General features: G+C 32.5%; 2 protein-coding genes, 2 non-coding genes and 1 pseudogene across 5 annotated transcripts; 1 reads left to right on the top strand and 4 right to left on the bottom strand.

Annotated features, from left to right (window-relative positions):
* Window positions 1-3,173: 3,173 nt before the first annotated feature.
* On the bottom strand, window positions 3,174-7,735 carry LOC143543165 (uncharacterized). 2 transcript variants are annotated; one of them, XM_077035548.1, is made up of 6 exons: window positions 7,558-7,735; window positions 6,269-6,365; window positions 5,570-5,676; window positions 5,139-5,195; window positions 4,714-4,800; window positions 3,174-3,986 (listed from the first exon to the last, which is right to left on the bottom strand). In XM_077035548.1, the coding sequence occupies exons 2-6, from the start codon at window positions 6,310-6,312 to the stop codon at window positions 3,478-3,480; spliced, it is 804 nt and encodes a 267-aa protein (XP_076891663.1). In that variant the 5' UTR covers window positions 6,313-6,365; window positions 7,558-7,735; the 3' UTR covers window positions 3,174-3,477. The 2 variants fall into 2 exon arrangements, with proteins under 2 accessions (XP_076891663.1, XP_076891662.1); XM_077035547.1 differs by lacking the exon at window positions 7,558-7,735 and having other exon boundaries at window positions 6,269-6,838.
* A 501-nt stretch (window positions 7,736-8,236) lies between these two features.
* On the bottom strand, window positions 8,237-10,106 carry LOC143543164 (pentatricopeptide repeat-containing protein At4g21065 pseudogene; annotated as a pseudogene).
* Window positions 10,107-16,336: 6,230 nt separating this feature from the next.
* TRNAA-UGC (transfer RNA alanine (anticodon UGC)) lies at window positions 16,337-16,409 on the top strand. Its single transcript has one exon. It is a non-coding gene; the product is annotated as a tRNA-Ala (tRNA).
* A 1,117-nt stretch (window positions 16,410-17,526) lies between these two features.
* On the bottom strand, window positions 17,527-20,003 carry LOC143543170 (rop guanine nucleotide exchange factor 12-like). Its single transcript, XM_077035552.1, has 7 exons — window positions 19,940-20,003; window positions 19,742-19,858; window positions 19,423-19,574; window positions 19,260-19,334; window positions 18,514-18,777; window positions 18,080-18,400; window positions 17,527-17,901 (listed from the first exon to the last, which is right to left on the bottom strand). Exons 1-7 carry the CDS (start codon window positions 20,001-20,003, stop codon window positions 17,527-17,529), a joined length of 1,368 nt encoding a protein of 455 aa, XP_076891667.1.
* Window positions 20,004-20,821: 818 nt separating this feature from the next.
* On the bottom strand, window positions 20,822-20,910 carry TRNAS-CGA (transfer RNA serine (anticodon CGA)). Its single transcript has one exon. It is a non-coding gene; the product is annotated as a tRNA-Ser (tRNA).
* Between the last annotated feature and the right edge of the window lie 6,037 nt (window positions 20,911-26,947).

Genomic DNA, 26,947 nt, shown 5'->3' with positions numbered 1-26,947 from the left:
CATAGGAACCATTTGAACATATGAATTATGACCTTTTAAGCCCGTTTGACCTGTTTTGGCATTGGCCAATAATAACCTTTTTAACCCGTTTGGCCCCATTAACAAAATCTTAAAATATTTGGATCCATGAAAACATATATGATTTAAGATACAACTTGGAATTTTTTAGATATTTATCCACCCCCACACCCACTACCCAAGATGAGGTTGTCACAACTCTCAAGCTAGGGTTCCAAGGAACACCAAGAAATGTGCAATTAGTATAGAATCTACAAGTTTAGATGTAAACAAAGACAAACTAAAACATGGTAACGATGCTAATTTAAATCCACACGTACCGCAGAGTAAAGTTGCCGTGTGCCATTTGATGCAACAAAAACTACAAAGATCCGGCTTAACGATTCGAAGCTTGAAAACCCTGGTGGAATTGGGGGAAAAAGAGATCAACATTAGATATGAGCAAAATCAGATGCATTTGGGTGATTTTCAAAACATCATTGAGTTATACGATCACACAAACTTATATATCAAAACCATTGTATCCAACAACACAACATAATAATAGGATCATAAATTGTATAAAACTAACGAATCGATTACTGCGCGCATAATCCGTTATACAAGGGACTTCATTGATCAACCTTCCATTCTTGATCAACTTAGTCGATTGATTAACGATAAATACCTTAATTGTAACGAAGATCACTAAACGAAGACCGGACGGAGAGATCTAAGTTCTCAGTTTCTCACAAGAGGATATGTTGAAGATTCAGATATCACCGATGCGAATGTTGGAAGCATATAAATGCACAAATGTTAATTAGGGTTAGCCGCTCGGCCCATTAACTAAGCCTGTTAGGGTCCTTGGTTTTTCTATCAATGCATGTGTATATTTTTCATGTTTGCATAAGTCCTAAGTCCTAGTTCATGAACCACTAAAGGGTTGTTCAAAAAGCTCGCGGCTTGTAGCTCGCTCAATAGAAGCTCGAATAAAGCTAGCTAAAAAACATGATATGAAACCGACTTTAGCCAAGCTTGGCTCCCTCTTAGGCTCGTTTAACTTCGAGCTCAAGCTGAGCCGAGATATGCCTCGTCTAATTTCGAGCTCGAACCCACGCTGGCTCGACTCATTTAAAGCCCACTAATACAACAAGGGAACTCAACTCTTGCAAATGAAAAACACGGAATCGGTGAGAATTTTCAAAACCAAAATATTAACCAATAAACACTTTTTGAGTATTTAGACGAGCAAAAGTACTTATGCATATCTGCTATTAGTCATTTCAAAGTGATTACTTTTGGTGGATTCAAAGTTACAAGCTTACGCATATAATGAAATAAGTTGTTTCAAGTAAGATAGATGTTTAATACAAGCATAACGTCACAGACTCGCAACGAGAAAGTAAAATTTCTTATGGCACACACCTTTCCTTAATCGTCGAGGCACTCCAGATACGCATGATTGAGCATGAACCCGTGCGCCTGCACATTTCCATGTAGACTCGGTCTTGAAGCATTTGGCTCGATTAAATTGGCAAAATCCCAAACAAACCCTAACAAACATTTACCAAAAGTAAATAAATGTTTATAAAATCCAATATATTGCATTTGCACAAATCCATGAGATTCATTCTTCAGAAAGCACATGATCATATCTATCTTACAGGCCTAAATAATCGTAAAGTTTAAAACTTTTTGGCCCAAATGAACAAATAAACTGTGTAAATTGATGATTCAACAAATCAGAACCCGAAAGACGAGATGTTGTGTTGATAATTAAGCATTTATGCACATAATTGAGCATGAAATCGTACATAATATAGGCTTAATTTCATAATCATAGTAATATTAAACAATGAAACGAGATGAAAAACTCACCGCCCCACATATATCATTATGTATATGTTGGATCTTGGTTGAAGATGTATGTTTATACAGACTTTTGAATATTAATGGAAACTGTGTGTTTAAACCTCCATCCACACTTCACTTCTTCAAGGGGATTGTTTATTATTATTATTATTATTATTATTATTATTATTATTATTATTTTACAAATACACAGTATGTTCAAGTCTTGTTCTTGTGCGTGAGCAAGAAGATTTGGGCCTTCGATTGACGGATTTCCCTTTAAATTGGCGACAAGCCACGTCACTAGCTATGTGTGTGATTGCACGTATGGCTGACCTTTTGTCAATAGGTGTACTGGATGACCGGACTTTGTTATCATTTATTATTTTATAATAGATGGATAAATGGGTAACTTTTTTCTATTTTAACATTATTAAGGCGGATAAATAATATACATGTTTATTAGTTCTAGCTTCAAAACTCTAGAAACGGTAGCTTTCGCGCACTTCCTACCTATGGCTCGCTAGTCAACTCTTTTTGTATCCCATATAAATCTAGCATATTTGTATCCTAACTAATTATTAACATATGATCATCTTTACGAATTTATATACAGTGACTATAAACTTCACCTCTAAGTGAAGTCAATTAACCTTTCTTTGAAAGTGTTGATTAGGGTCTAAGCTCGAGTTCGACCCGTTTAATTTACAGGAGCGTGAGTGCAAGCTCGAGTTCGTTTCTATCTATATGGCTAAAATTCGGACACAACTTGTTAATAGATTTCCAAGCTCGATCTTTCCGGGCAGCAACATGTAATCAAACATCTTTAATTAAACTACATGTTGAATCGAAAGGTACATTCGTCTACAAAACAAAGCACTTAGCACATGGTTCCAAATGAATCTACTCAAAAAGCTAGAATGCGAATTTGAGCTATTGACCGTTAAATCTTTAACAATTATTGTATTTTGTAATTGATGACAGTTACTTGTTAAATCTTTAACTTTGATTGTCTATATTAAGTTGTAAATAGATGAAAATAACACGTTTAGTCCTCTTGGTTTATAACTGTTTCATAATTGCCCCGAAAGAAAAACAACTATTTTTGGTCCCTGACGTAGTAGTCAACAAGATGTATACAAAACCCTAGTCAAATTAATAAGCATCAATTGGTAGGCTAAACAGGTTACGTGATGCAGAGCGAAAGCAATAAAAAATACAGAGACACAATTCTTAAAGTAGAATAAGTTTTTACTGATTTCCGGATCGTCAAACCATTACAGTGAAGCCCCTTATAGAGGGGATTTCTTAGCTTGCAGAAACCAATTGCAACCCATTTGTACAGAAACAGGTCAATTTGAGCTTGGAATGAGGGATGTCACACAGGTCAGATGGATAAAAAACAGCAGAACAAAAGGTGCTTAAAATAGTAGTAGTTGTGAGATACACTACAGGAACAGATAAAACAAGATTAAAAGATAAAGAGAAAAACAACCAGATTTGCATCACATAATCCAAACCACCAGTCACAAAAGCAAATAAGCAATATTCAATGCATAACAAGCCACAATACCTAAGTTATTAAAACTTCACAAACTGCATCTTGTGTGCTAACTTCATCAAACTTCACAAGCTTCTCAAAAACAATTTAGCAATTTCTGTGCTAAATTCAGCAGGGTTCCTGCTCACCCTACACACCATCACCTCATGTTCACGTGGCCCCTCCGGGCCCGTTACAGGAGCCTGAACTCTGGCCCCATTAGTTCCCACCCCAGGCGCATGCATTCTGGACCTTAAACCAAGCGGCTGGAGCCCGCCAGAAGAAACATCAGGACGTGGCTCTTCAGGAGCCTGAACATTGGCCCCACCAAATTCTGCCGCAGGCTCAAGCATCATGCTCACGGCCACCGAACTAAGCAGCTCAAGATCGCCAAATGAAACAGTAGGCCGTGGTTCACCCACAAAAAGTCTTGGTCCTTCAACTTCCAGTGCTTTTCGTTTCTTCTTATTCTTTTTAATGTTAAGGGCCTTTACTTTGCTGGCAAACTCTCCAACGGTGAGATGATAATCTGAATCTTCTTCAACATCAATATCATTGGCGTTTCCTCCCGCTCCACAAGTTTCAACATTAGGGGCTGCAAACAGGTCAATTCAGGTCAATGGGTCAAGCACATAAAACATATACAAAAAGAGAGAGATGGCTACCATCAAAACAGGTCAAACAGGTCAAAGGGGCCACCATTTGTCCTAAATCAAGTAATATTGGTTTCATAATTGTATTTAATACAGTAGTTACTTAATACTACAAAAGATGAACAGAACAGTATTGCAATTCAGATTATATTCAATTGGTAATGGGTCAAAAAAGGTAAAATACGAAGAGAAACAAAACTAGCTAACAATGAAACAGATAAAACAGCAACGGGTCAAATATGTCAAATGCCACCTAGTGTAATGCTGCTTCCAATGTCCCAAATTGTTTTATTTCAAAAAAATTATATCATAAACTTTGGTAATACAGATATCATGATTATATTTAACATATTAGCTAACTAACGTATTAACAAAACGAGGGAAAAAAAAAAGAAAAATGAATATTGAGTTATTAACTATATGTAAAACATACCAAACGGTTCAAACAGGTCAGAAGACGCCTAAAGTGTATTCCAATGCTTAAAGTTAAAAATGTCCTAACTCGTTTTATTTTGGTAATTTAGTGTTCAGTCATATTTGATACATTAGCTGCCTACAGCTCTAAAAGAAATGAACAAAAAGTAAATATAAGTTACATGTTTTGACTCATGATTCAAGAGTCCCGTTATTTACCGATTAGACCCCATCTCCCAAAATCTATTCATATACCTGCAGGATTTTCAGATCCACTCCCGTTTCCCTTTCGACCTCTCTTATTTTGAGCATTTGGTGCTGTCAAGAAACCATACAGGGTAACTGAAAGTCAGCATAAAAAACAAATATATAATGGGTAACATGTTAAACAAAGTAAAAATTTATTTCTATCAAACCGGTCAAACGGGTCAAAAGACATATAAAGTGTATTCCGATGCTTGAAATGTCCTAACTCTGTTTTATTTTAGTAATGTAGAGTGCACAATCATATTTGGCACATTAACTACTTACAATATTAAAAAAAATGAACAAAAAAGTGTTAAGGATCAGTACTGACCGACCCGTTTGACCTGCACACTAAAATTAAATGTTTTAACCCATTATTCAACCGTCCCACTTTTTACAGATTAGACCCCATATCTCAAAATCTATTCATATACCTGCTGGATTTTCAGAAACAACCTCTTTTCCCTTTGGATTGCTTTGTACTTCCGTAGCTGTCAAAAAACCACATGCAAACTAAAAATCAGCATTAAGAAATATATATATAGGGGTTGGATCTCTCTGGAACTACAAAACATTAAAGACCTTCAAGAACTCCCAACAACCAATCAATTTATATATATAATATTATTAGAGGATAGTTCTGCCACTTATTATATGTAGCTTTGTGATTACATACAGGTAATATACTAATAGGTAACCACAAAATTACATACAATAAATGGCAAAACAAACCTCAAATAATATTATATGTATAAAATATATAGATAGATAAATAAAATGATTGATTGTTAAGTGATCTTGAAGTTCTTATATATATACACACATATATATAATGTTCACTTCAAAACTGACTTTTAAAACTTACGTCTAGGAGTGCTTCCTTCCAGACACCTGAACTCGTGATAGTCAATTAATTCTTGAAAGGCCCAACATTTTCTCGGGTCATCCTTGCAAATGCTAGCAACATAACTCCTGTATTTTCAACTAAAAATTAGAATCTGTAAAAAATATATAGTTGCAATTTAGGTTTTTCTTGAAACATACCAAATTACAAAGAATTGCAAGCTTTCTTGTATTTGATACAAAGGTCCCTTGTTATTTATATTCCCTAATCAGTATATGTGGCAGAATAATCGAGTTAAAATGGATTCGGATCAAAACAGGTACTTTCAATTTTGTAAATAGTTTTGATTGTATTAAAGATAATTACAAAACTATATTACTAAAATAATAGTATATATTCTTTTTTAAATAGAATAATTTAGGACAAAATAACCATTTGAACATATGAATTTTGACCTTTTTAACCCGTTCGACCCACCCGTTTTGGTTTGGCCAGTAATAACAGCCCGAATTGACCCATATCCATACAAGTATAACCCATTAATAAAGACTTAACAAGTTGGATCCATGAAATCATATATGATTTAAGATAGTCATAATTCTCAAGCTAGGGTTTCAAGGGATACCAAGAAATGTTAAACTAGTACCAAATCTACAAATTTATATATAAGCAAATATAAACTAAAACATGCTAAAGATGTTAATATTAATCCACACATACCGTAAGCTAAATTCGCCGCCTTTAACCATATCAAGAGAATCCATCTGATGCAACAAATACACAACGGTTCGCCTGAACGATTAGAAGCTTGAAAACCCTAGAGTGTAAGTGGGGAAAAAAGCGATCAATATTAGATATAAACAAAATCAAATGCATTTGGGTGATTTTTGAAACATCATTAAGCTATACGATCACACGAGCTTATATATCAATACCATCATATCCAAAACACCACATAATAATGGGAACAAGTAATTGTATAAAACTAACGAATCGATTCCTGCGGGCATAATTCTTTATACAAAGGACTTCATTGATAAACCTTCCATTCTTGATCAACTTAATCGATTAATAAACGATAAGTACCTTAATTAAACTAAAGATCACTAAACGATGATCAGATCGATTAATTAACGATAAGTACCTTAATTAAACTAAAGATCACTAAACGATGACCAGATCGGAGAGATTTAAATTTACCTTTTCTCACAAGAGGAACTGAAGATTTAGGTATCACCAATGTAAATGGGGGAAACATATATATGCACAAATGTTAACTAGGGTTAGCCGCTAGGCCTGTTAACTAAGCCTGTTTAGGGTCCTTGGTTAATAGTCTGCATACGCGTACTTATATAATCAATATCAGTAATTTCTCTTTTACCTTCACAGTATTTGTTAGAAGACCTCTAGTCACACGCAACCCCCCCCCCCAAACCCAACACACACACCCACACACCCCACCAACACACACATGAGGGGGGGTTGTATCCGATAAAGGGTATCATGTTTGCATAAGTCCTAGCTCGTATACCGCTAATACAAACAAGGGCATTCAACTTTTGCAAAATGAAAGACAAAAGTAACGGTGAAAAATGCAAAACCTAAATATTACTGTAACTAGCGACACTTTTTGAGTGTTTAGACAAGCAAAAGTGCTTATGTTTAATTAGGTGAAATAAGTTACATGTTTACGCATATAATGAACCCGCGTGTTTACGCATTTCCGTGTAGACTCGATCTTCAAACATTTGGCTCATCAAGCTGTTTAATTGGTAAAATCCCAAACAAACCCTAACATTTGCCAAAGCTAAAGATATATTTATAGCAGCCAATTAATTACATTTGCACAAATCAATAACTACTCACAAAACACATGATCATATCTATCTTACATAATTAACCATTTATGCACATGAAAATCAGCTTCAAATCGATACAATCATACAAAACATACGCTCAAATTCATCATAATTATATGCAATAAAACTAGATGAAAGAGGAAAACTCACCCATATGTTGGATTTTGGTTGAAGCTCATGAGGGTCGAAAAGCAATGCAAATAACCTTGATGAATTTGCTCAGATTTTTGAATTTTCTAGGCCATATTGAGAAATTGTGTAATTGTAGTGAGGGAAACCTCCATTGGAATGGAACTTGAGATGTGCCAAAACCCCTGTTAAAGTACAGGGACGGTTCTTGCAGGGCAATAAATTGCTTATTTTACAAATATATATATATATTGAAAATAATGTCCCAAATCCTAGTATATTTTACCTTTGTAAATGTCATCTCAAACATAGGGGCTTAAATGAGCCAACCTACACTCTGAGTCCGGCCCGTTTCATTACAAGAGTTTGAACTCAAGCTTGTTTCAAGTTCTATCTCTAAAACTCGAACGCAACCTGTTAATAGAGTTTCGCACTCAAGCTCTGCTCGGGCTCGACTTGTAAGTGTCATCTCAAACATAGATATAAAGTAAGATGCTGTTGTAATCTTTTATAAAATGTTCTTGTATTTGCCTTTATAGAAAGGAGGCACCAACTAACAATCAAACATCTTTTTTTAAATAAATATCAAATTATACGTTACAGTCGTCTTACAAAAATGATCTAGCAAAACAAGTACTTGCCACTTGGTTCCAAATGTGTATATCAAAAATGCAAAAAAAGAAACTAATAATAATAGTAAAAATAATAACTTACCAATAATCCCCACAAGAACACAAACCATCTTTAAAATGATGGTACCGATTAACATCTCTAAACACAATCTCCCTCTCAGTAATCTTCGATATAAACTTAATCGCCACGTGGCAATCCTCACAAACCCGAAGATTCTTCGTTATCAAAAGTCTACTCTTCGGGCGCGTAGTGATAAGCCCAAACGCAATCGCCAATCGTTCACTATGTCTACACACCATTTTCATCTTTTCATCATCATCAACATCATGAAACACAGGTGTAACATTCGGGACATATCCCGCTTCAATCATCAACTTTTCAATTCGTTTCAACTCGTCATCTATCTCATCACACATCGGATGAGATGTGTCACCCGAAAGAAAGGCGTGCACTTTGTTATTCACCTCAATCCAACTACACGCAACTTCTTTTTTAAGTTTTTTATTAGTCATTAATTCGCGAATCTTTGCGACCCCCTCCCATTTTCCCGCTTGAGCATAAATATTCGACATAATCACATAATTTCCAGCTTCATCGGGTTCTAGTTCTATAAGTTTCTCTAATGCAAGTTCACCTAACTCCACATTTCCATGTATCTTACATGAGTTTAACAATGCACCCCATATGCCAGAATCGGGTTTAATGGTCATGTTTTTTATCATATTATAAGCTTCTTCTAAACGACCATAATGTCCAATTAGATCAACCATAGATGAATAATGTTGAACAGTAGGTGTTATCTTGTATTCATGTATCATTAAGTTACATAACTCCTTCCCTTTATTAAGTAAACCACCATGATTACAAGCCGAGAGAACACCCACAAAAGTTATATGATCCGGGTGTGTTTCACAAGTCATTTTATCAAACAACTCGTGTGCTTCCATCGCATACCCATGCATTGCATAACCCGTGATCATAGCATTCCAAGAAACCACCCGTTTTTCCATTAACATGTCGAAAAGGCTCCTTGCTACTTTAACCGACCCACTTTTCGCATACATGTCAACTAGCGCGGTTTTGACTTTATCTTGAACCACAAACCCTTGTCTCCAGCTATACCCATGAAGCTCTCTGCCTTGAACCGGTGCCGCCATGTCAGCAGCCGACGAGATAGCAGTAACAAGAGTCGCAACAGTCGGTCTCACCAAGCATTTAGCCATCTCACCACATAAATACAAACAATCCTCCGGGTGCCCGTTTTGCGCGTACGCAGCCAGCATAGAGTTCCACATAACAACATCTCGTTCAGGTATTTTATCAAACACCTGGCGTGCACTACCGACATCACCACATTTCGCATACATATCAATCAACGCAGCCCCCACAAACACATCCCTCTCCCACCCGGTCCTCACCACATGTTCATGAACATCCCGACCGACATCAATCGCGCTCAAATTCGAACACGCTTTGAGAACAAACGGGAAAGTAAAATTATCAGGCACAATCCCATGATCAATCATTCTATAATACAACGAAACCGCAGCATTATACGGGCCGTTCCACGCATACGCGCGGATTAAGACATTCCAAAGAAAGACATTTCGTTTGGGAATTTTATCAAACAGTTGGTGGGCATTGGATAAGTAATTACAGGAACAGTATAAATCAACAAGCTTAGTGGCTAGAATGGTGTTGTAAGCTAACCCAGTAATGAAAAGATGTGCGTGAAGCTGTCTGGCTGGTTGAATAGCTCTTCGGGCAATGAAGGTTTTGAGGATTGATTGGTAGTCTAATGGTGACCGATTGGTGAGGTGGACGTGCGAGTGATGTAATAATCGGCATTGGAGATGAGAAATCAAAGGAAGATGATGAGAACTAACGATGGTGGTGATTAGTTTTGGTGTGGCATGAATTCGAATCAGCATTTGAATACAGGGTGTAACCTAGCGGACTGATTTAACCCGGTTTGATGTTGCTCCAAGCAGGCAGGGGTGTGTATACTTTGGCTCGGCTTGGTTCATTTATTGATCTCAATCGAATTAATTGGTCGGTTAGTTGGTTCGATTTATTCGGTTTAGTTTTGTTCGATTAATAGCCAAAATCAAATGTGGACTAAAAGTTTTACTTAGAAGTACAAGAAATGGAAATATAAATAGATGAATAAAATGTGAAATACATAAAATGAAGGTATAAAAGCTTGAAGTATGTGAAAATATGAATGGTTTGGTTCAAATAATGGTTCGGTTCGATTTTTTTTTTTTTGTTAATTTTGATTCGGTTTCATTGGTTTTTGGTTCAGTGTGGTTAATACTCACCCTAGCTCCAAATCCGACTAATACATATTCAAGTTTTATATGCAAAAATTATTAAAACAAACAAGTTTGACCAAAATTTTATAAATAAGACATTGAAACAATTATCTAATCAATATATGCATATCAAATAGCATTTGCTAACATCAGCTCCACAGACACCAAAACAAATCTTCCTTTCAAAATTGACTTCGCACATGTTGATGATATGTGTCCTAGTTAGGCTGACCGGTTGCCTTAACTTAGATAAGTAGGCTAGACAGATGTCTTGACTAACAGGGCTATAACGTAACTTGACGGGCCATGACAAGGCACCTTGCTAGCCTAGAGTCTGTCAGGCTAGGAAGGTGTTTCGCCATACCCAATCGGGCTCTGTAGCTTTGTCAATCAAGATAACTATCTAGCCTACTTATTATAGTTTAGGCAATCAGTTACGCTAGTTGAGGCACATGTCATCTTTATAGGCATGTTGGGCTCATTTGGTGCCCAGTGAGCGTTTGTAGGCAATTTTTATTGGATATGTCTATATTGATTGGGTATTTTATCTTTTCATAGTTACATATATAATATAACATTTATATTGAGTTTTTATCATGAGTGTAAGTAGTTATATCTATATTTATCTAAATACTATTAGATAGCGTTTGGAATGCATGAATGGTGGGCGGATTGCATGAATTGTGAGGGAATGGAGAAAAGCGTGTTTGGTTAATCAAATGAATGAAATAACTCATTACCTAGTCCATTCCATTCCCTTTAAAACACCTCAATTTCATTCCATCTATACCCCCCATGTTTTTTTTCATTCCTTCCCTCTTTCACCCTACATCACCTCCGCCGTCCTCCTACCACCACCACCCACCATCATCAACATTAACCACCCATCACCATCAACATTAACCACCCATCACCACCACCGCCACTGCCACCAACCACCACCACAGCCGTTCACCACCACCGTTACCGCCACCACCACCCACCGCCACCAACCATCGCCATTAGTGCCAACCGCCCACCACCACCACCCGCTCGCCGCCACCATCGATCGTCACCCCTGCCCCTCACCACCACCACTCACCGCCCACTCCCACCACCGCTACCCCGCCACCACCCACCCCAACACCACCACCAACCACCATTATCTCTCATCACTCACCACCCACCCCACCACCACCAACCACCACCCCCCATCACCGCCCACCAATGCCATTACCGCTACCTACCTCCCACCGCCACCGCCACTCACTACCGTTTTAATTTTATTTTTTCCTTTTTTCCTACATACCAAACTACGCAAAGTAATCATTTCATTCTCATGTGGTAACCAAACATTTCATTAAAATGGTAATAACCTATTCCATTCATTTGTCCATTCCATTACCACATTCATTCCATTTCATTGTCCATTCCATTATATCATAACAAACAAACCCTTATAGTGAATGAATCATGAGAAAACTAAATAGATTTGAGAAACTGGATAAAATTACGACTAATCAATCAATTTCTTAAAAAAAATTATTATGAGCTTAGAAATAAAAAAAAAAAGAACAAAGGCAAATTAATAATAAAATAAATATGTAGCTTATGAAGTTACATCTATTTAACGTATAAGCTACATGTATATACCTCGTATGAAATATGTATATGTAATTTTGAGAGCTACATTCAGTAGAAACTCGATAAATTAATACTCGATTATTTAATAAACTCTCTAAGATAATATTTTTTGCCGATCCCGACTCGGGCATAGGGTGCTAAATTAATAATTCACTAAAATTATAAGATAATACATTTTTGATAATTTCTTTAGACCCCATATAAAATATAAATTAATAATTCCTTATATATAGCATATTATATGAAATATGAATGTTTCTTGAAAATTGACTCAGTTGTCTTTGTTTTTTGTTGAAATCAATTTCCCCTTGAACCTCGTCTCTAATTTTCCTTAGCATGGTAAGAACTTCTGGTGTTGTTTTCTCATAGCTCAACAAGAAATTGTTCAATGTGATTTTCGCTTTAATAGCTTCTTTCGCGAAGGGGGCTCCATTATAGAACTTTCATCATCTTCTTCATCGATATCATCTTTATTAATTCCAATAACGCTTTCAATATATAAATTAATAATTATTAATTTATCGATTAATTAATAACTCTTTTAATTAATAAATTTTGATGGTTCTAAGTGTATTATTTTATAGAATTTCTACTATATATATTATATTTAATTTTTGTATTGCATGTTAGGTCAGACCAATGATAATACATATATGTTGAGAGGTAAGAACAAATGTATTTATAAAAGTCATCACAACTTTTAACAATGAAATGAAACAATGTAGTATTAGCGACAAAAGTCAAACTTTAAACCATAGAAAGATGCATGAGAGGTAAGAATAAATGCATTATAACAATTTGAAAACTCCCGTGCTATTTTTGCCAATTTTGAAAATTAAAAGGCCAATTTGTCATTTCATCAAACTTAAAGTCCAGGTCTAATCTATAAATGGGCAAATTTCAGATTAGACAGATCGTCTCAAGGTTCAGACAAGACAGGTCGTCATAAATGTGACCTAGATATTTAGTTTCCTTTTTAGCTAGAACGTCTCACCCTCCTGCCATTTTGAGATGGGATTGTCTAAGCCAGTCTTAAGTTCTTAACTGGTGTTGAGACGGACCATCTCATTTTGATATGGTCTGTATCACCTCCCCTGTTAGCAAGAGGTGTCAAAATAAATCAAAACGTGGCTTATTTCGATTATGAGGTTGTCTAAGCCTCGTAAGTTCATAACTAGTGTTGAGACAAACCATCTCATATTGATATGGTCTGTATCACCGCCCCTGTCAGCAAGAGGTGTCAAAATCAATCAAAACGTGGCTTCTTTTGATTATGAGGTTGTCTAAGCCAGTCGTAAGTTCTTAACTAGTGTTGAGACGAACCATCTCATATTTATATGGTCTGTATCACCGCCCCTGTCAGCAAGAAGTGTCATAATCAATCAAAATGTGGCTTCTTTGATTATGAGGTTGTCTAAGCCAGTCTTAAGTTCTTAAATAGCGTTGAGACGGACTATCTCAATTTAATATGGTATGTATCATTGCCCCTGTCAGCAAGATATGTCAAAATCAATCAAAACGTGGCTTTTGTCGATTATTGAGTCAAGCAGTGCTTACTAGCCTATAAATAGAAGGCATTTCTCTATGCTGACAAGCCAATATGGTCTACAGTTGGATCAAAAGACAATCTGAGTATTTATGTAAACCTATTTGTGACATGTTAAGCAGTTAAAGCAAAAGGTTTTTAGCTAACAAATCGCCAAACAAAACAAATCAGGTGAATATGTTAAACATCTACAAAATGTCAAACAGAATTTACTCTATAAGATAAACGGGTTGTTCGTCTTAAAGAGTCTAAATATAAACGGGTTGTTTGTTCTCAAAGCGTGCTGCATCTAAACATAACTGACTAGCATGCATACTATATATCCGTCTCAACCAGTTCTTAGGGAACTCTTGAATTGTGTGTGTAGTGCAGTAGCATAATCCTAGGGATATCATATGTCTCTTTTAATTGACTGGTCGAATTCGTTTGGATTCGGGTTCATATATCTTCAAAGCTTGTTTTCAAACTTGTTTACACTAAGCTCATATATGATTGCCCCTGACTAGTTGACTCGAGCTCGTTTACACTAAGCTCAATTCCATTGATGAAGCTTAAAATGAAACCAATTTTGCTACATATCTAAGTGCAGAGGTAAAAGACTTTTTATATTTAATATGAATTTGTTTGATCAAATGTTGACATGAAATCACTAAAAGGGAAGCACATGCTAACCCTAGCAAGAAAACAAATGATCATCAAATCAACCTTTTTCTCCCATTCTTTCGAATTTGCATCAAACATACAAAGCGTACAATCGCATGCTGATGTTGTATTTAAAAAAAAAACTATAATTATATTTTTATTTGTGTTTTTTTGGTTTTCAAATTTTCATATATACACTTATTATTTTCAGTTCATTTTCAATGCTTTTAATAATTACAAAAATCGTGTTACTAATTTACTCTACGCACCGTAAATTATATCAATTTTGTTTTTAATTTTTCTTTCTCACAAATGGGTTAAACAGGTCGGTACGGGTTGTCCTAAATTTATGTGTATACGCGTCAGGGTTGAAATATATGACACGAATAATAATATGGGTTGAGTTCGGGTTGCACATTTCAACCCGCCAACCCATAACCCATAACCCACCAACCTGACATGGTTAACGCCCCTAGGGGTAAGAAGAAAAAGAAGATGATGGGTGTGATGCTTAAAGCAACATGTTGGTGTATATTTGAAAAACTTGAAAAAATCTAATTTTTCAACAATACAGAACACAGCCGTACATATCATAATTAAGAAAAAAGAATATTGTGCTTTTTTTGGATAAAAAGTAGAGCTAATGACCCCTATCAACAAGAGAAATTTATGCAATTTTTACTTTTCTTGATTTATTGTTACATTGTAAAGTTGTTTTGGGGTTCTGGCTATTGCTAAAACTTCCGTCTTTGTAATACAAAAGTTGCTATTTTAAAAGAAAGTAGATTAGAAATCATTAAATCCATATGACAAGAATCCCACAAGCCAAACTTACAAAAGACAAATATATGACTTTTGCTAAATTAGTTGATGACGTAGATGGGCAATTTCTTTTCCTATTTTTCTCCGGTAATCAGCCACACCACAAAGTAATGAAAATGACAATTAAAGAGTCTAAATATATGACTTTTGCTAAATTAGTTGATGACGTAGATGGGCAATTTCTTTTCCTATTTTTCTCCGGTAATCAGCCACACCATTTGCTTTGTTTTTATATTACCACTACATGACTGTTGATGCAAAGTACACATAATTGACTAACATCTCCTTTTTGACGATCTTTCTAGCTTTATTTACGAGATATTCGTACCATAAAAATTAATAGACTAAAAAACGATAGACTACTATCCACTAAAAAAATATTCGGAACCTGTGTTTTCATTGTAAAATGACGATGCAAAATCCAAAACATTTAAACGCTTACCTATGACCGTAGTTTCGACTAAGTATTCTCGTTTGGTATTTGGAACTCATTCAACAAGACCAATTTCCTATTAAAGAGTCTAAAATATCATTTTCTTTGTTTTTACATTAACACTACATGACTATTGATGCGAAGCACACATCATGAACTAACACCTCCTTTTTGACAAGTTTTCCGAATTTATTTACTTGACATCCGTACCATAAACATAAATAGACTAAAAATGATAGACCACTACTATCCAATAAAAATATATTATGAACCTAAAAAATGATGATGAACAATCCGAAAAATTCAAACGCTTGTCTATGACCGTAATTTTTGACTAAGTATTCTTGTTTGGTATTTGGAACTCATTATTCAAGACCGATTTCCTAACCATACTTATTTGCATATAAACAACTTCATTACATCTTAATATAGCCGTTGTAAAATAATCACTTTGTAATTTTGTATTATATATTATATATATGTTCAAAAAAAAAACTTGATATATTTTGTTTGTCATTTATCAAATAAATGCAATGTCATCAAGAATGCTAGAAGTTAATGTTCCACTACTTAAGGAGTGATTAGAAAAAGAATAAGTTGGTTGTTCAACTACGGAAACAGAATAGGGGAGAAAGTGATAGTAGATTGTATATCAAATTGGCCATTTATTACTGAAATTATAACAAAATTAGTGTGTGTTCGCTTTCAAAGGGTATGTAGAAACTAGAAAATAACAATTTTTATGTAACATATTACATATATTAGTGATGTTTGGTTTTCAAAATCGGGGATGTAGCTCAAATGGTAGAGCGCTCGCTTTGCATGCGAGAGGCACGGGGTTCGATCCCCCGCATCTCCATATTTATCATGTTTTTGGTTTCAACTTTAAATAGCTGATTAGTTATTCTATTTGGTTACTCATTACACACATACATAATCCTTGAGCCTAATGGGCGTTTGTTTGATTCGTTAGCCACTTAGCCTGCCCTTACTTTCTTTGGCCTTATACCTGCATTTGGGATGTTTTCTTTGGTGAACTCAAAGCTCAGTGCTACTGCTATCTATCTATCATGACAACACCTACAATTATAACAAGTTGACAACAGGCCCAAGTTAGATTAATCTAATCTAACCTACATAATACATTAACTGATGGCCAAACATGTATAAGATAGTTTAGATTTCAAATGTCTTCTAAGATTTGGATAAAAGTATACAAGTTTAAAAAATTACTGACTTGGAGATGCGCGGGATCAAACCCCGTGCCTCTCGCATGCAAAGCGAGCGCTCTACCATTTGAGCTACATCCCCAACTTGTGATTGTGTCTGTACGAAACATTTGTCAAAGTAAACTGTGGTAGTACTAGATGAGCCCAGCAACATTCCACACAAACACACCTTTCCCTTGAATTTTCAGTTTTATGCATGGCTTGTTTAATCTCCTCTCCCCATGGAATCATGGAGTTACACAAAAGTTTGACTTTCCATGTGAATCTTGCATTTGTAATCGTTTTCCGAATCTAGCCTACTCGTCCCCACTTGTTACTTATATAGCCAAGCCAACCCATTTGACTCAACGAAGATAAAAAACAATCCAAATCGACTTAATTGTTTGTAAGCAAATGGATAAATTTGCCAATTTTTACTTCGGAAAGTTTCTAAGACATAGCCGCCATCTCTAAACCTTATGTTGTGTAGGTTGTATAAGTACTCAACGTATCAGTTGTGTAAACAGTCCCCAATTCGATCAGTCAATGTGGTTCTAAAAGCATTGATTATTAGTACAATGAAAGATATTTGAAATAACCATATATTTTTACTAACAAATTATGTTGTACAAGATTAACACTTACTTGGAATTAGTACTTTTGTATTTCCTATATTTACACGTGACAAAATTACAGACTCAATGTAGTTACGAATATTTACACATGAAACTTCATTTCTATAGCTTCACTTGCTAACATAAATCTTGGTCACTGGCGAGTCGATGGACTTCTTCCCCCTAACATCTCGAGCCTTTCTAAGTAGGAATGTTTCTTACTGTTTGTAGCCGATGTTTGCTTTGCTAGTGTTGCGGTTTCATTTGATTCTTGTCCTGAAGACCAACTTATGAACTCGGATAACGTCATAGAAGTTGGGGCGTTCGCATTGTTAAGTTTTTCTAATTCTTCTTTTGCATCCGGAAACTTTCCTGATGCTGTATCTTTTAGAGAGTTTCTTTTTAGATCTCCTGAAGGATTCCGCGCAAGACTGTCTGCACGCATCACGTCTTCAATTCGTGACATCACTTTGTTCGCTAAGCTTTCTAGTATTCTTGAATAGCTCTCAAGAACCGCATGACCAACATCCTGTAAATTCAGCAACTCGTAAGTTTGTATGGTTTGTTTCAAGAGATGGCAAAATGGAAAAATCGGAGTTGAAACTTGATGTGACCGAGTAGGTTAAAACGGTCACCTATAGTATTTTCATAAAAAAAACATAAAGCATGTAGAAATATATTCAAATAGGAATATGAAGTATTCTTACTTCATTATGTTCGACTTTGCAGGCATCTAATGCGGATTGAGAAATACCAGGGTAACGGCATTTTAAGATAAGTAATATCGTTTCCGCTCTATCTTCAAATTGCTCTCTTTTCTCTATACTCACACCTGAACCCCAACCGGATTTTCCATCTTTATTTGTCATTTTCCGTCTCCATATTATAACAGATGCCTCCATTTTGTTCTTTAAATCAAGAATTTTTTGCTCTGAAGATAAGTCCATAGCCGCAAGGAAGTTGTCTGGATCAAAATGATCCACCGTAATATTTTTATAAATCGAGTCTCCTAAGCTTGCGCGTCCATTCTGTCATAAAATGCATCAATGATGATCAACTCATACTATGTCAGTATGCCACATGAACATTTAAAAATGAATGAAATGTTTGTTTTTTTATAAACAGTATCCTATATGTTTACCTTTGGGAGAGTATCTATGTAATTTTCGGGGATTTCTATCTCCGTAAGAATGTGAGCATTCATAGCCATGGCTGCTTTGAGTACTTGGTTCGCTAAGTCTTTCTGAAACTGTAACCAATTTCTTGTAACATCAGATAGACCGCCCGGAGGAACTTGTGGAGTCGGCCGTTTATCTCCTTCCCTTCTTCTACTTGATTTTGATCCGACTTCGTCTTTGGAAGCGTAAGTGAATTCGCTTTGATCTCTAAAATTATCTAAACATGTCTATGTTCACACAAAGAATCATAAAGTGTATTAGAATTGCCTGAGGTGAAATTCATGAATGTCAGTGTAAGGTGCAATCACTAGGATTTAACCATATGAACTACCATAAAAGTCATAAAGTTATACAAACATACTTGTAAATAATGTTCCACATTGGTCAATATATACATTGGCGTGCCAGTTTAGTCGCAAAACTTAGGAGAATTTTGTTATTTTCAGTCAATTTTATGACATAAAAATGTCCAAAACGAAACCCTAAGTTTAATGACCATGCTTGCAAACAATATGTACATTGTACCACTGAATCACCATTTAGCACATATTTGCCTTAGAAAGTTAATTCAAAATGGTGATTAACACTGTTGATCTAATTGTGAATGAATGTGTAAGAATAAGGGTTAGTGACTAAAAGTCAAAAGAACAAAATGGTGATTAACATTGTTGAATCTGACATGGAGTATAAGTAAATGGTGATTTCTTACCATAAGCATTCCATCAAGCTTCTTTAGGGCTGGTACGTTGACATTCACATCGCTCCGTTGCCTTGTAATCATAATCTGTTATAATCACATGGTTAGATTTATAGTTTTGAATTAAAATTATGAAATAGAACAGATGCAGGAAAATAAAGATACTAATTGTGACCTCCATTATCACGCCATTAGTATTTTGCTTTGAAGGCACAAATTCAACAATGTGATCGGTCACTGCCACCATCCAATCGATTTCTTTTTGCCACCTGGCTTTACTCTCAGCTGGCAACGGTTCTAAACGCAAGATTTCTCCAAATGCAGAAGCTGTTGAACAAGTGAAATAAACGGATCAAATGAGAAGCTAATGGTTTGGTTATAGATTCTAATTTTGAACCGAGTTTTGTTAGTTGGCCATGGTTACTAAACCTAAAAGGGTCTGATAATTTGTAAGAAAACCAATATGGAAAAGGAAAGAAAGCCCGCTTAATTACCGGCAAGATTGGTGATGGCATTGGATAATGCTAAAGCCGAGGAAACACCTTTTCCTCCACCTGACATGTCCTCACCTAATAACAACTTTGCAAATCTTTCCTTCATCATTTCCATATCTACAAATTAACATTCATAATAATATATAAATATCCATACACGTTGAATTCAAAATGAAGTCGAAGAACAATGTAATGCACCTGCATATATAGACTCTAATTCAGGGTCTAGCTCAGCATTCGCGTCTAAATGATCCTCGGCCATTTCTAATATTCAATTGCTCGAACTGTTTCTGATTTCGAGCAGAATGAATGAAGACGATGAAAATGGAAGAAAATTGAGAAATAGAAAATGGGAATTGATAATATGATGGTTTGGTTTGTGTGTTTTGGAAAGATTGAAAATAATGGTTGTTGGAAGAGGAATGGAGGGAACGTGGGGTGCATGTTACTAACAGAATTTTAAACATGAAACTAATATTACTATATATATTTTTTTACAATGTTACATTAACTTTGTTATATTTTCTTTATTATATGCAACGTTACCTTTTTTCGGGCGAGGTCATCGGTTCATTACAAAATATCGTATCGTGTGCGAGCCATATGTTTTGTTATGATGGGCCTTCGTGCTGTGATTTTCCCTGGAGTTGATGGCGGACAGGATCACCAGTGTCTAGTGCTTTATGAGATTGCGGGTGGGTGGCCTTTTACCAATTGGTGTACCCAGGTGGTCGAACTTTGTTGTTGGTTCAAAAAAGAAGCCCAAATCAACAAATATGAATCGAATTGTTACGTGATTTTCATAAAACTTGCCTAAATCAAACAATTACTTTGTATTAAAATACTACCACCATTTTCGCAAAATTTACACATTGTCGTATAAAATTTCACAATCAATCTTTAATACGGTACTTCAAACTTTAAAGTAGGTTTGCTAAATTGTCTGCATATGTAACATGTCCAATGCGAACTTCAGTTTGACCTTTACTATTTTAATATACAAAGGAAATTATGTTGATATTATTATCATTATTGACAAAAATGAATATAAATTAAAGAAAAGAAAATGAAAAATGTTCTCATCGACAGCAGGATTCGAACCTGCGCAGGCAAAGCCCAACAGATTTCGAGTCTGTCTCCTTAACCACTCGAACATATGACATATCGACAAGTTGCTATTTTCTCCGTTCTAAAGCCTTAATATCACTAATAAAATTTGCACAAAGTCAGCTGCTTACGTATTTGGAGCTTATTTATATACTCCCACTCAACTTGAGTTGATTGATAATAAGAACCAGAAAAAGAGGATCATTATCAACCCGTATACAAAAATAAAAGAACAAGCCAGGCTACAAATTAAAAATAAAAAGACTTGTTTGCTAAAGAAAGATGATTCCCATAGTGAAAGATCCCGACTAGAATAAAAGAAGATGATTAAATTTTGACCGAATCTTGAGAATTTTTAATTTGTCTCCTTTTTGGTCAATGCATTTTTTTTATTTTGTTAATTAGGATAGTACCCGTGTTACACACGGGTTGAAAATAGATAAATAACAAAATCAATATAGACAACCATAAATTTTCATAAGTAGATAACCATATATTAACATTAAGATGACCTAAACAAAATATTAGAGAGTAGCATTGTTTACATAAAAAGTTAATAGTTATGCAAACTTGTCTATATTAGTAAAGTCATGAAAATATTTAAACAATATTATCCTAGTATGAACTTCAAAATTTTTTGTCTAATCGAGTCCCCGATTAGTTTTTAAACTGTATTAAACTGTATTATCTAATTTCAACCAGTGTTTAACATACCAACCTGATTAAGTATTAAACTAAAATGTTAATGTATGCTATAATGAGTTTACGTTAACATTAATATCTAGAAGATTATGTAAAACTAAAAACAAAATATGTGAATGTAATTATTACCATAAAAATATAGACAACCATAAAATTTCACAAGAAAACATTTAAAAAATCATAAAATTTAACATAACTTTATAACCGCAATCTTAAGAATTCAGATGCATTTTTTAAAAAAAAGGAAACAAACTGGTCATCAAAATCATAATATTTTTTCACTGTCATATTAAACAAACACACATAATAAACATAACTTAGTAACCAAACTATTGATTATTCAGATCGTCCTAATACAAGCTTAATACTAAAACAAACTAAATATACACATAAAAAGGATTGACCAAAAGAAGATCTAAACATGTCGGAGTCAAATTTACCAACCATCAACTTCTTCAAAATTTCACCAAAAAAATCAAATTACATTCACAACCTGACAAACAAAATAAACGATTATGGAAGTTTATTGTACGTTTTTGAAAGTTTCTAGTTATGAACTAAACTAATAACTTAAACAGAAAACACAAAGTAAACAATGAAAGTAAAAAATTTAGAGTAATCAAATACATAACTAAGTTATTGAATAAGTGTTACCTTAAATTTAATCTTCAGATTCCAAAGAGTTTAGAAGATCATCAAAATTTGACTCATAGTTCTCACACTCTAACAACCATTTTACCTTCTCACTAACTTTATTTTTCAAATTCAAATGTGTCATTTCTTTTCTAACATTAGCAAGCTTCAAATGATTCAAATCTCCTAAAAGAAACATATCATTAGATTCTAATATTGATTTAGGATAGTACCCGTGTTACACACGGTGAAACATATTTAAAACGTAATATATATGTAACATCATATAGATTTAATGGAATGCAAATGTTTTACTTATAAAGAAATGATACTTTTACATGAATTATAAGACATCATAACTTATTTAAATCAAATACAAAAACATACAAAAACTAACAAAGATAAATGAAAAGTTAAAATATTTTATAACTTATACCATCAGTACAATAATAAGCAAACAAAGAAAATTAGTCTCCAAATCAATAAAACAATTCTACAATGTTGATTCAACAAAATTTCTATCTCAATGTTGATTCAAAAGATAAACTATATCTAAGACATTTATTACACATTAATAACTGTAATGTTTATTACTCTAAGATAATACTCGTGTTTGTTTACACATCAATTTTAACATTTATTACACATCAATGTTAAAAGATAAACAATATATAAGACATTTCTTTTTATAAGTATATTATAGAATTATGTTATAAAACAAACTATTATGACAATCAAAAACCTAAATTTAGTCTTTCATAATACTATAGTTAATTGATCTTTAAAATAAAGTCTTTATCAGTATTCAATAACATGTATATTTTCATTCAAGTGTGTTCGACATATAGTTGATTGATAATATATATCATTCAGGAATTAGCCAAAGCTTTCTCATCCATTTTTTATAACTCTTTTGTGGATAAATTATGTTAAATAATTATTGAATACATATAATAATAAATAACATATTGGAGAAAACAAATATTTAACATTAGGTTGGTCTAACCAAAATATTAAAGAGTAAGATTGTCTACATAAAAAGTTAATAGTTACACAAACTTGTTTATATTAGCAAAGTCATGAAAATGTTAAATCGTATTATCCCAACATGAACTTCAAAAATTTCCATCAAAAAACAAAAGCATTTTGCTTTAGAACTTGAAAAACAAAGCAAACCATGCAATCTGATTAAGTATGAAACGAAAATGTTAATGTATGTTATAATGAGTTTATTTAAAATTAATATCTAGAGGATTATGTAAAACTAGAAACAAAATGTGTGAATGTAACAATTACCATATAAATATAGACAATTATAAAATTTTATAAAAAAATATTTTAGAAAATCATAAAATTTAACATAACTTTATAACTATAATCTTAAAAATTCATATGCTTTTTTTTTAAAAAAAATGCAACAAACTGATCAACAAAATCATAACATTTTTTCACTATCATATTAAAAAAACACACATATTAAACATAAGTTAGGATAGTACCCGTGTTACATACGGTGGAACATATTTAAAAACATAATATATATGTAACATCATATAAATTTAATGAAATGCAAATGTTGTACTTATTAATAAATGATAATTTTACATGAATTATAAGATATCATAATTTTTCAATATTCATTTTTTAAATAAAAATAATATTTTTAATAAGCATTACTAAATATTTAAAGTTATTTTGATTTTAATGTCACATTCAACTAAATCTATTAATATATTTATTTCTAAATATCAAAAATAACATATATATATATATATATATATCAAATTCTGATTCTCACCATTTATATGAAATTTAGATAAATATGTTATACAGTTTGACTTTTAGCATTGCTCAAAAACCGAATTTGAATAAATATACTAATTAATTCTACTAATATGTTAATTAAAAAAAATACAAAAATGAAAATCAAATCGGTTAATTTGAAAACTTCAAAAAATTATGGAAAGATTTTGAAATTGGTTTAAAATTATGGAAAGTATTAAAGCCTTTAAAACTTTATTGAAAGATTGGTCAAATTCTGAATTTAAAATAGGTTAAAATATGTTATATATATTAAGCATAAATTAAAGATATTATTTAAAAACGGAATTATATAAATGTACATTTTCTTATTAAATTTTTTCTAATTAAACTTTGAAGTTACATATATTAAATTGAAGGTTATGGCTAAATTTTATGAATAATAAAAATATATTAAAACAATAAACTTGTGTTATGTTATTTTTACTAAATAATATAAAGATAATTACAAAGGTTAATGACATATCACAAAATTAAAATCAAATCAGTTCTAGTTTTACTGATTAATACTACTAATTTAGAAATAGTTACAAAAATTAAAATCAAATTGGTTAATTTGAAAAAAAATAAAATAGAGATAATTTCTTTTACTAATAAAATATAGATAATTACAAAAGTTAATGTCAATCCTCATTACATTTGGTAATATTTTGTCCTTTAAATGCCACATTTTGAGAAGTTGTGACTTTCTGACCGAATTATTTAGAAAACTCTTTTTCCTTATGGGAATAATATGAATAAATTTTGAAAACATTCCATGTTCACAAATAGTTATTTTACGAAAAAAAATATATAAAAACAATAACATAAGAACTTGTAAAATACATACTTAATTTTTCCTTATGGGAATAAATAATTGTTATTATTGATATCTATATTAGAGCCAGTGTTACACACTGTTGAAAATATAAAAACAATAACATAAGAACTTGCAAAATATATACCTAATTTTTTTCAAACACGGGTCATAGTTCAATATGGTTCCAAATGATAGTATTTGAACTAACAATATATTTCAGACCCGAGTAATATTTAAAACGAAAGTACGAAATAATTCGTAGTAGTTGTAGAGATTATAATATTGGATTTAAAATTGACATAGATTGGAAGATAATTTTAAATTTCGATTTGTTACTTTAAAGTCTATAACTTATTTTTGTAAAGTTCATATAAAGGTTGAAAATTATAGCCAAATAATTATTAATTATCTTTATTATAAAATAAAGCCTAAATAATATACCAAATATGCATACAATTGCCGGAAAGTTAATTTGAATTGGGGGAAATAAATTAAAATTACTTATTGTAAATATTGTAAATTATAAACACATCTCTAACATTTGACAACTATTGTAAATTATTGTAAATAATAACAAACTTGTTAGAATATAATATTAGAATATATATATTAGAATATAATTCTATAAGATAAATATAAATAATAACGAACTTGTAAAGTATAATTTTAATAATGTCTAAATTAAACATAATGTGAATGAGATATTTTTGTAATTTATGACGGTCCTTAACACTATAGTAAAAATTTAAATGTATATTGTATATATTGTATACGGTCCTTAACTTATTAACCTTTATAAACACAATTAGATTAAGTTGTTTAAGTGTAACAATATAGTCAAAATTTAAATATATATAAATAATATATTTTAATCAAATCATTTTTATTAATATGGACCATAATTATAAATTAATGGTTAATCATATACCAAAAATGTTTATAATTACCAAATTCAAAGCATTGAATTTGGTATAAATTAGTTACTTATGTTAGTCATACATATATATAAACAATTATGTTTGACAAACAATTATTATCGAGAATAAATAGAAATTCAAATTTAAATAATGTACCAAAAATGTAGAGCAATACCATAGAGAAATTCGAGACCTTCATTTACTTATTTATGTAAATTAGTAAACTTATTATTATCTACCGATTTGGACCATTAATTTTAGAGAACTTATTATTATGTAAATTATGGATAATTAATTTCAAATTAATTTTTTTATGATATACTAAAACTAAATACTATTACGGTAAACAAAAATAAAGAATTGAAGTTATGAGTTGTTTTAACATTTAGAACGAATTTTGAATTTGTAACAGTATGAACGGTAACTTGTAAATCGGAAACATGTTGATATATATTCCATGTAAATGTTGGTCAAACCATTATTATGGACATTAATTAGAAATTCAAATTTATGAGAACTTATTATTATGTAAATTATGTATAATTAAAGTATATAAATTATGTGATAATTATTATGTGATAATTAAAGTATATAAATAACAATAAGGAAAGTTATTTAAGCAATTATAGAAAGTCAAATTATGAGATAATTATGATGTTAATTAGGTTATTTAAACAATTAAGGAAAGTCAAACTAAATAATTTGTATTAATGGGATAATTAAATATGTATTTTATTAACACACGCCGGAAAAAAATACATCTCCGATATATATGAACAAATTAATGAGAATGAATATACATGACTATTCAAAAAATAAATATACATCGATATAAAAAAATACATCTTATAAAGTCATCATCAATCCTTGAAATTAGATAATATGAGTGAGACAATAACCTGAAATAATATAATCGAATATTAATATTGATTTTATGGATTTTTGAATTATAATTAATAACGGAAAAATTTACAAAGGTGTTACCGAAAAAACGATATTGTGAGAATGACCATGGAATGTCGGATTTTTTTGTAGAATTTCAAGAGAAATGAGGATCTATTAGTCTTGGCATTGACCTGAAATTATAAAGTAGAATATTAATGTTGATATTATGGAACATTTGATTTTTAATTTGTAACCGGAAAAATTGAATGTCTTACCGAAAAATAAAAAATATTTTTAACCATGAAATCTTCGATTTTGATTAACCCACAACATGGATTAACA

The sequence above is a fragment of the Bidens hawaiensis genome, unplaced genomic scaffold (assembly GCF_021521415.1).
Source record: "Bidens hawaiensis isolate Kalapana, Puna unplaced genomic scaffold, B.hawaiensis_p1.1 tig00013076_1, whole genome shotgun sequence".
NCBI lineage: Eukaryota > Viridiplantae > Streptophyta > Magnoliopsida > Asterales > Asteraceae > Bidens > Bidens hawaiensis.
The sequence above is the reverse complement of the archived record's forward strand: the minus strand, read 5'-3'. Positions and strand labels throughout refer to the sequence as shown.

What these genes read in the sequence shown, in the direction of transcription:
- LOC143543170 (XM_077035552.1), bottom strand. Translation starts at nt 20,003, where the DNA reads ATGGCCGAGGATCATTTAGACGCGAATGCTGAGCTAGACCCTGAATTA. An exon ending in CTAATGGCGTGATAATGGAG is followed by an intron (nt 19,335 to 19,422) that starts GTCACAATTAGT and finishes TGATTATAACAG; the next exon opens with ATTATGATTACAAGGCAACG. An exon ending in GCAAAGTCGAACATAATGAA is followed by an intron (nt 17,902 to 18,079) that starts GTAAGAATACTT and finishes CTGAATTTACAG; the next exon opens with GATGTTGGTCATGCGGTTCT.
- LOC143543165 (XM_077035548.1), bottom strand. Translation starts at nt 6,312, where the DNA reads ATGGATTCTCTTGATATGGTTAAAGGCGGCGAATTTAGCTTACG. An exon ending in GGCGGCGAATTTAGCTTACG is followed by an intron (nt 5,677 to 6,268) that starts GTATGTGTGGAT and finishes TTGAAAATACAG; the next exon opens with GAGTTATGTTGCTAGCATTT. An exon ending in TGTTTCTGAAAATCCAGCAG is followed by an intron (nt 4,801 to 5,138) that starts GTATATGAATAG and finishes GCTGACTTTCAG; the next exon opens with TTACCCTGTATGGTTTCTTG.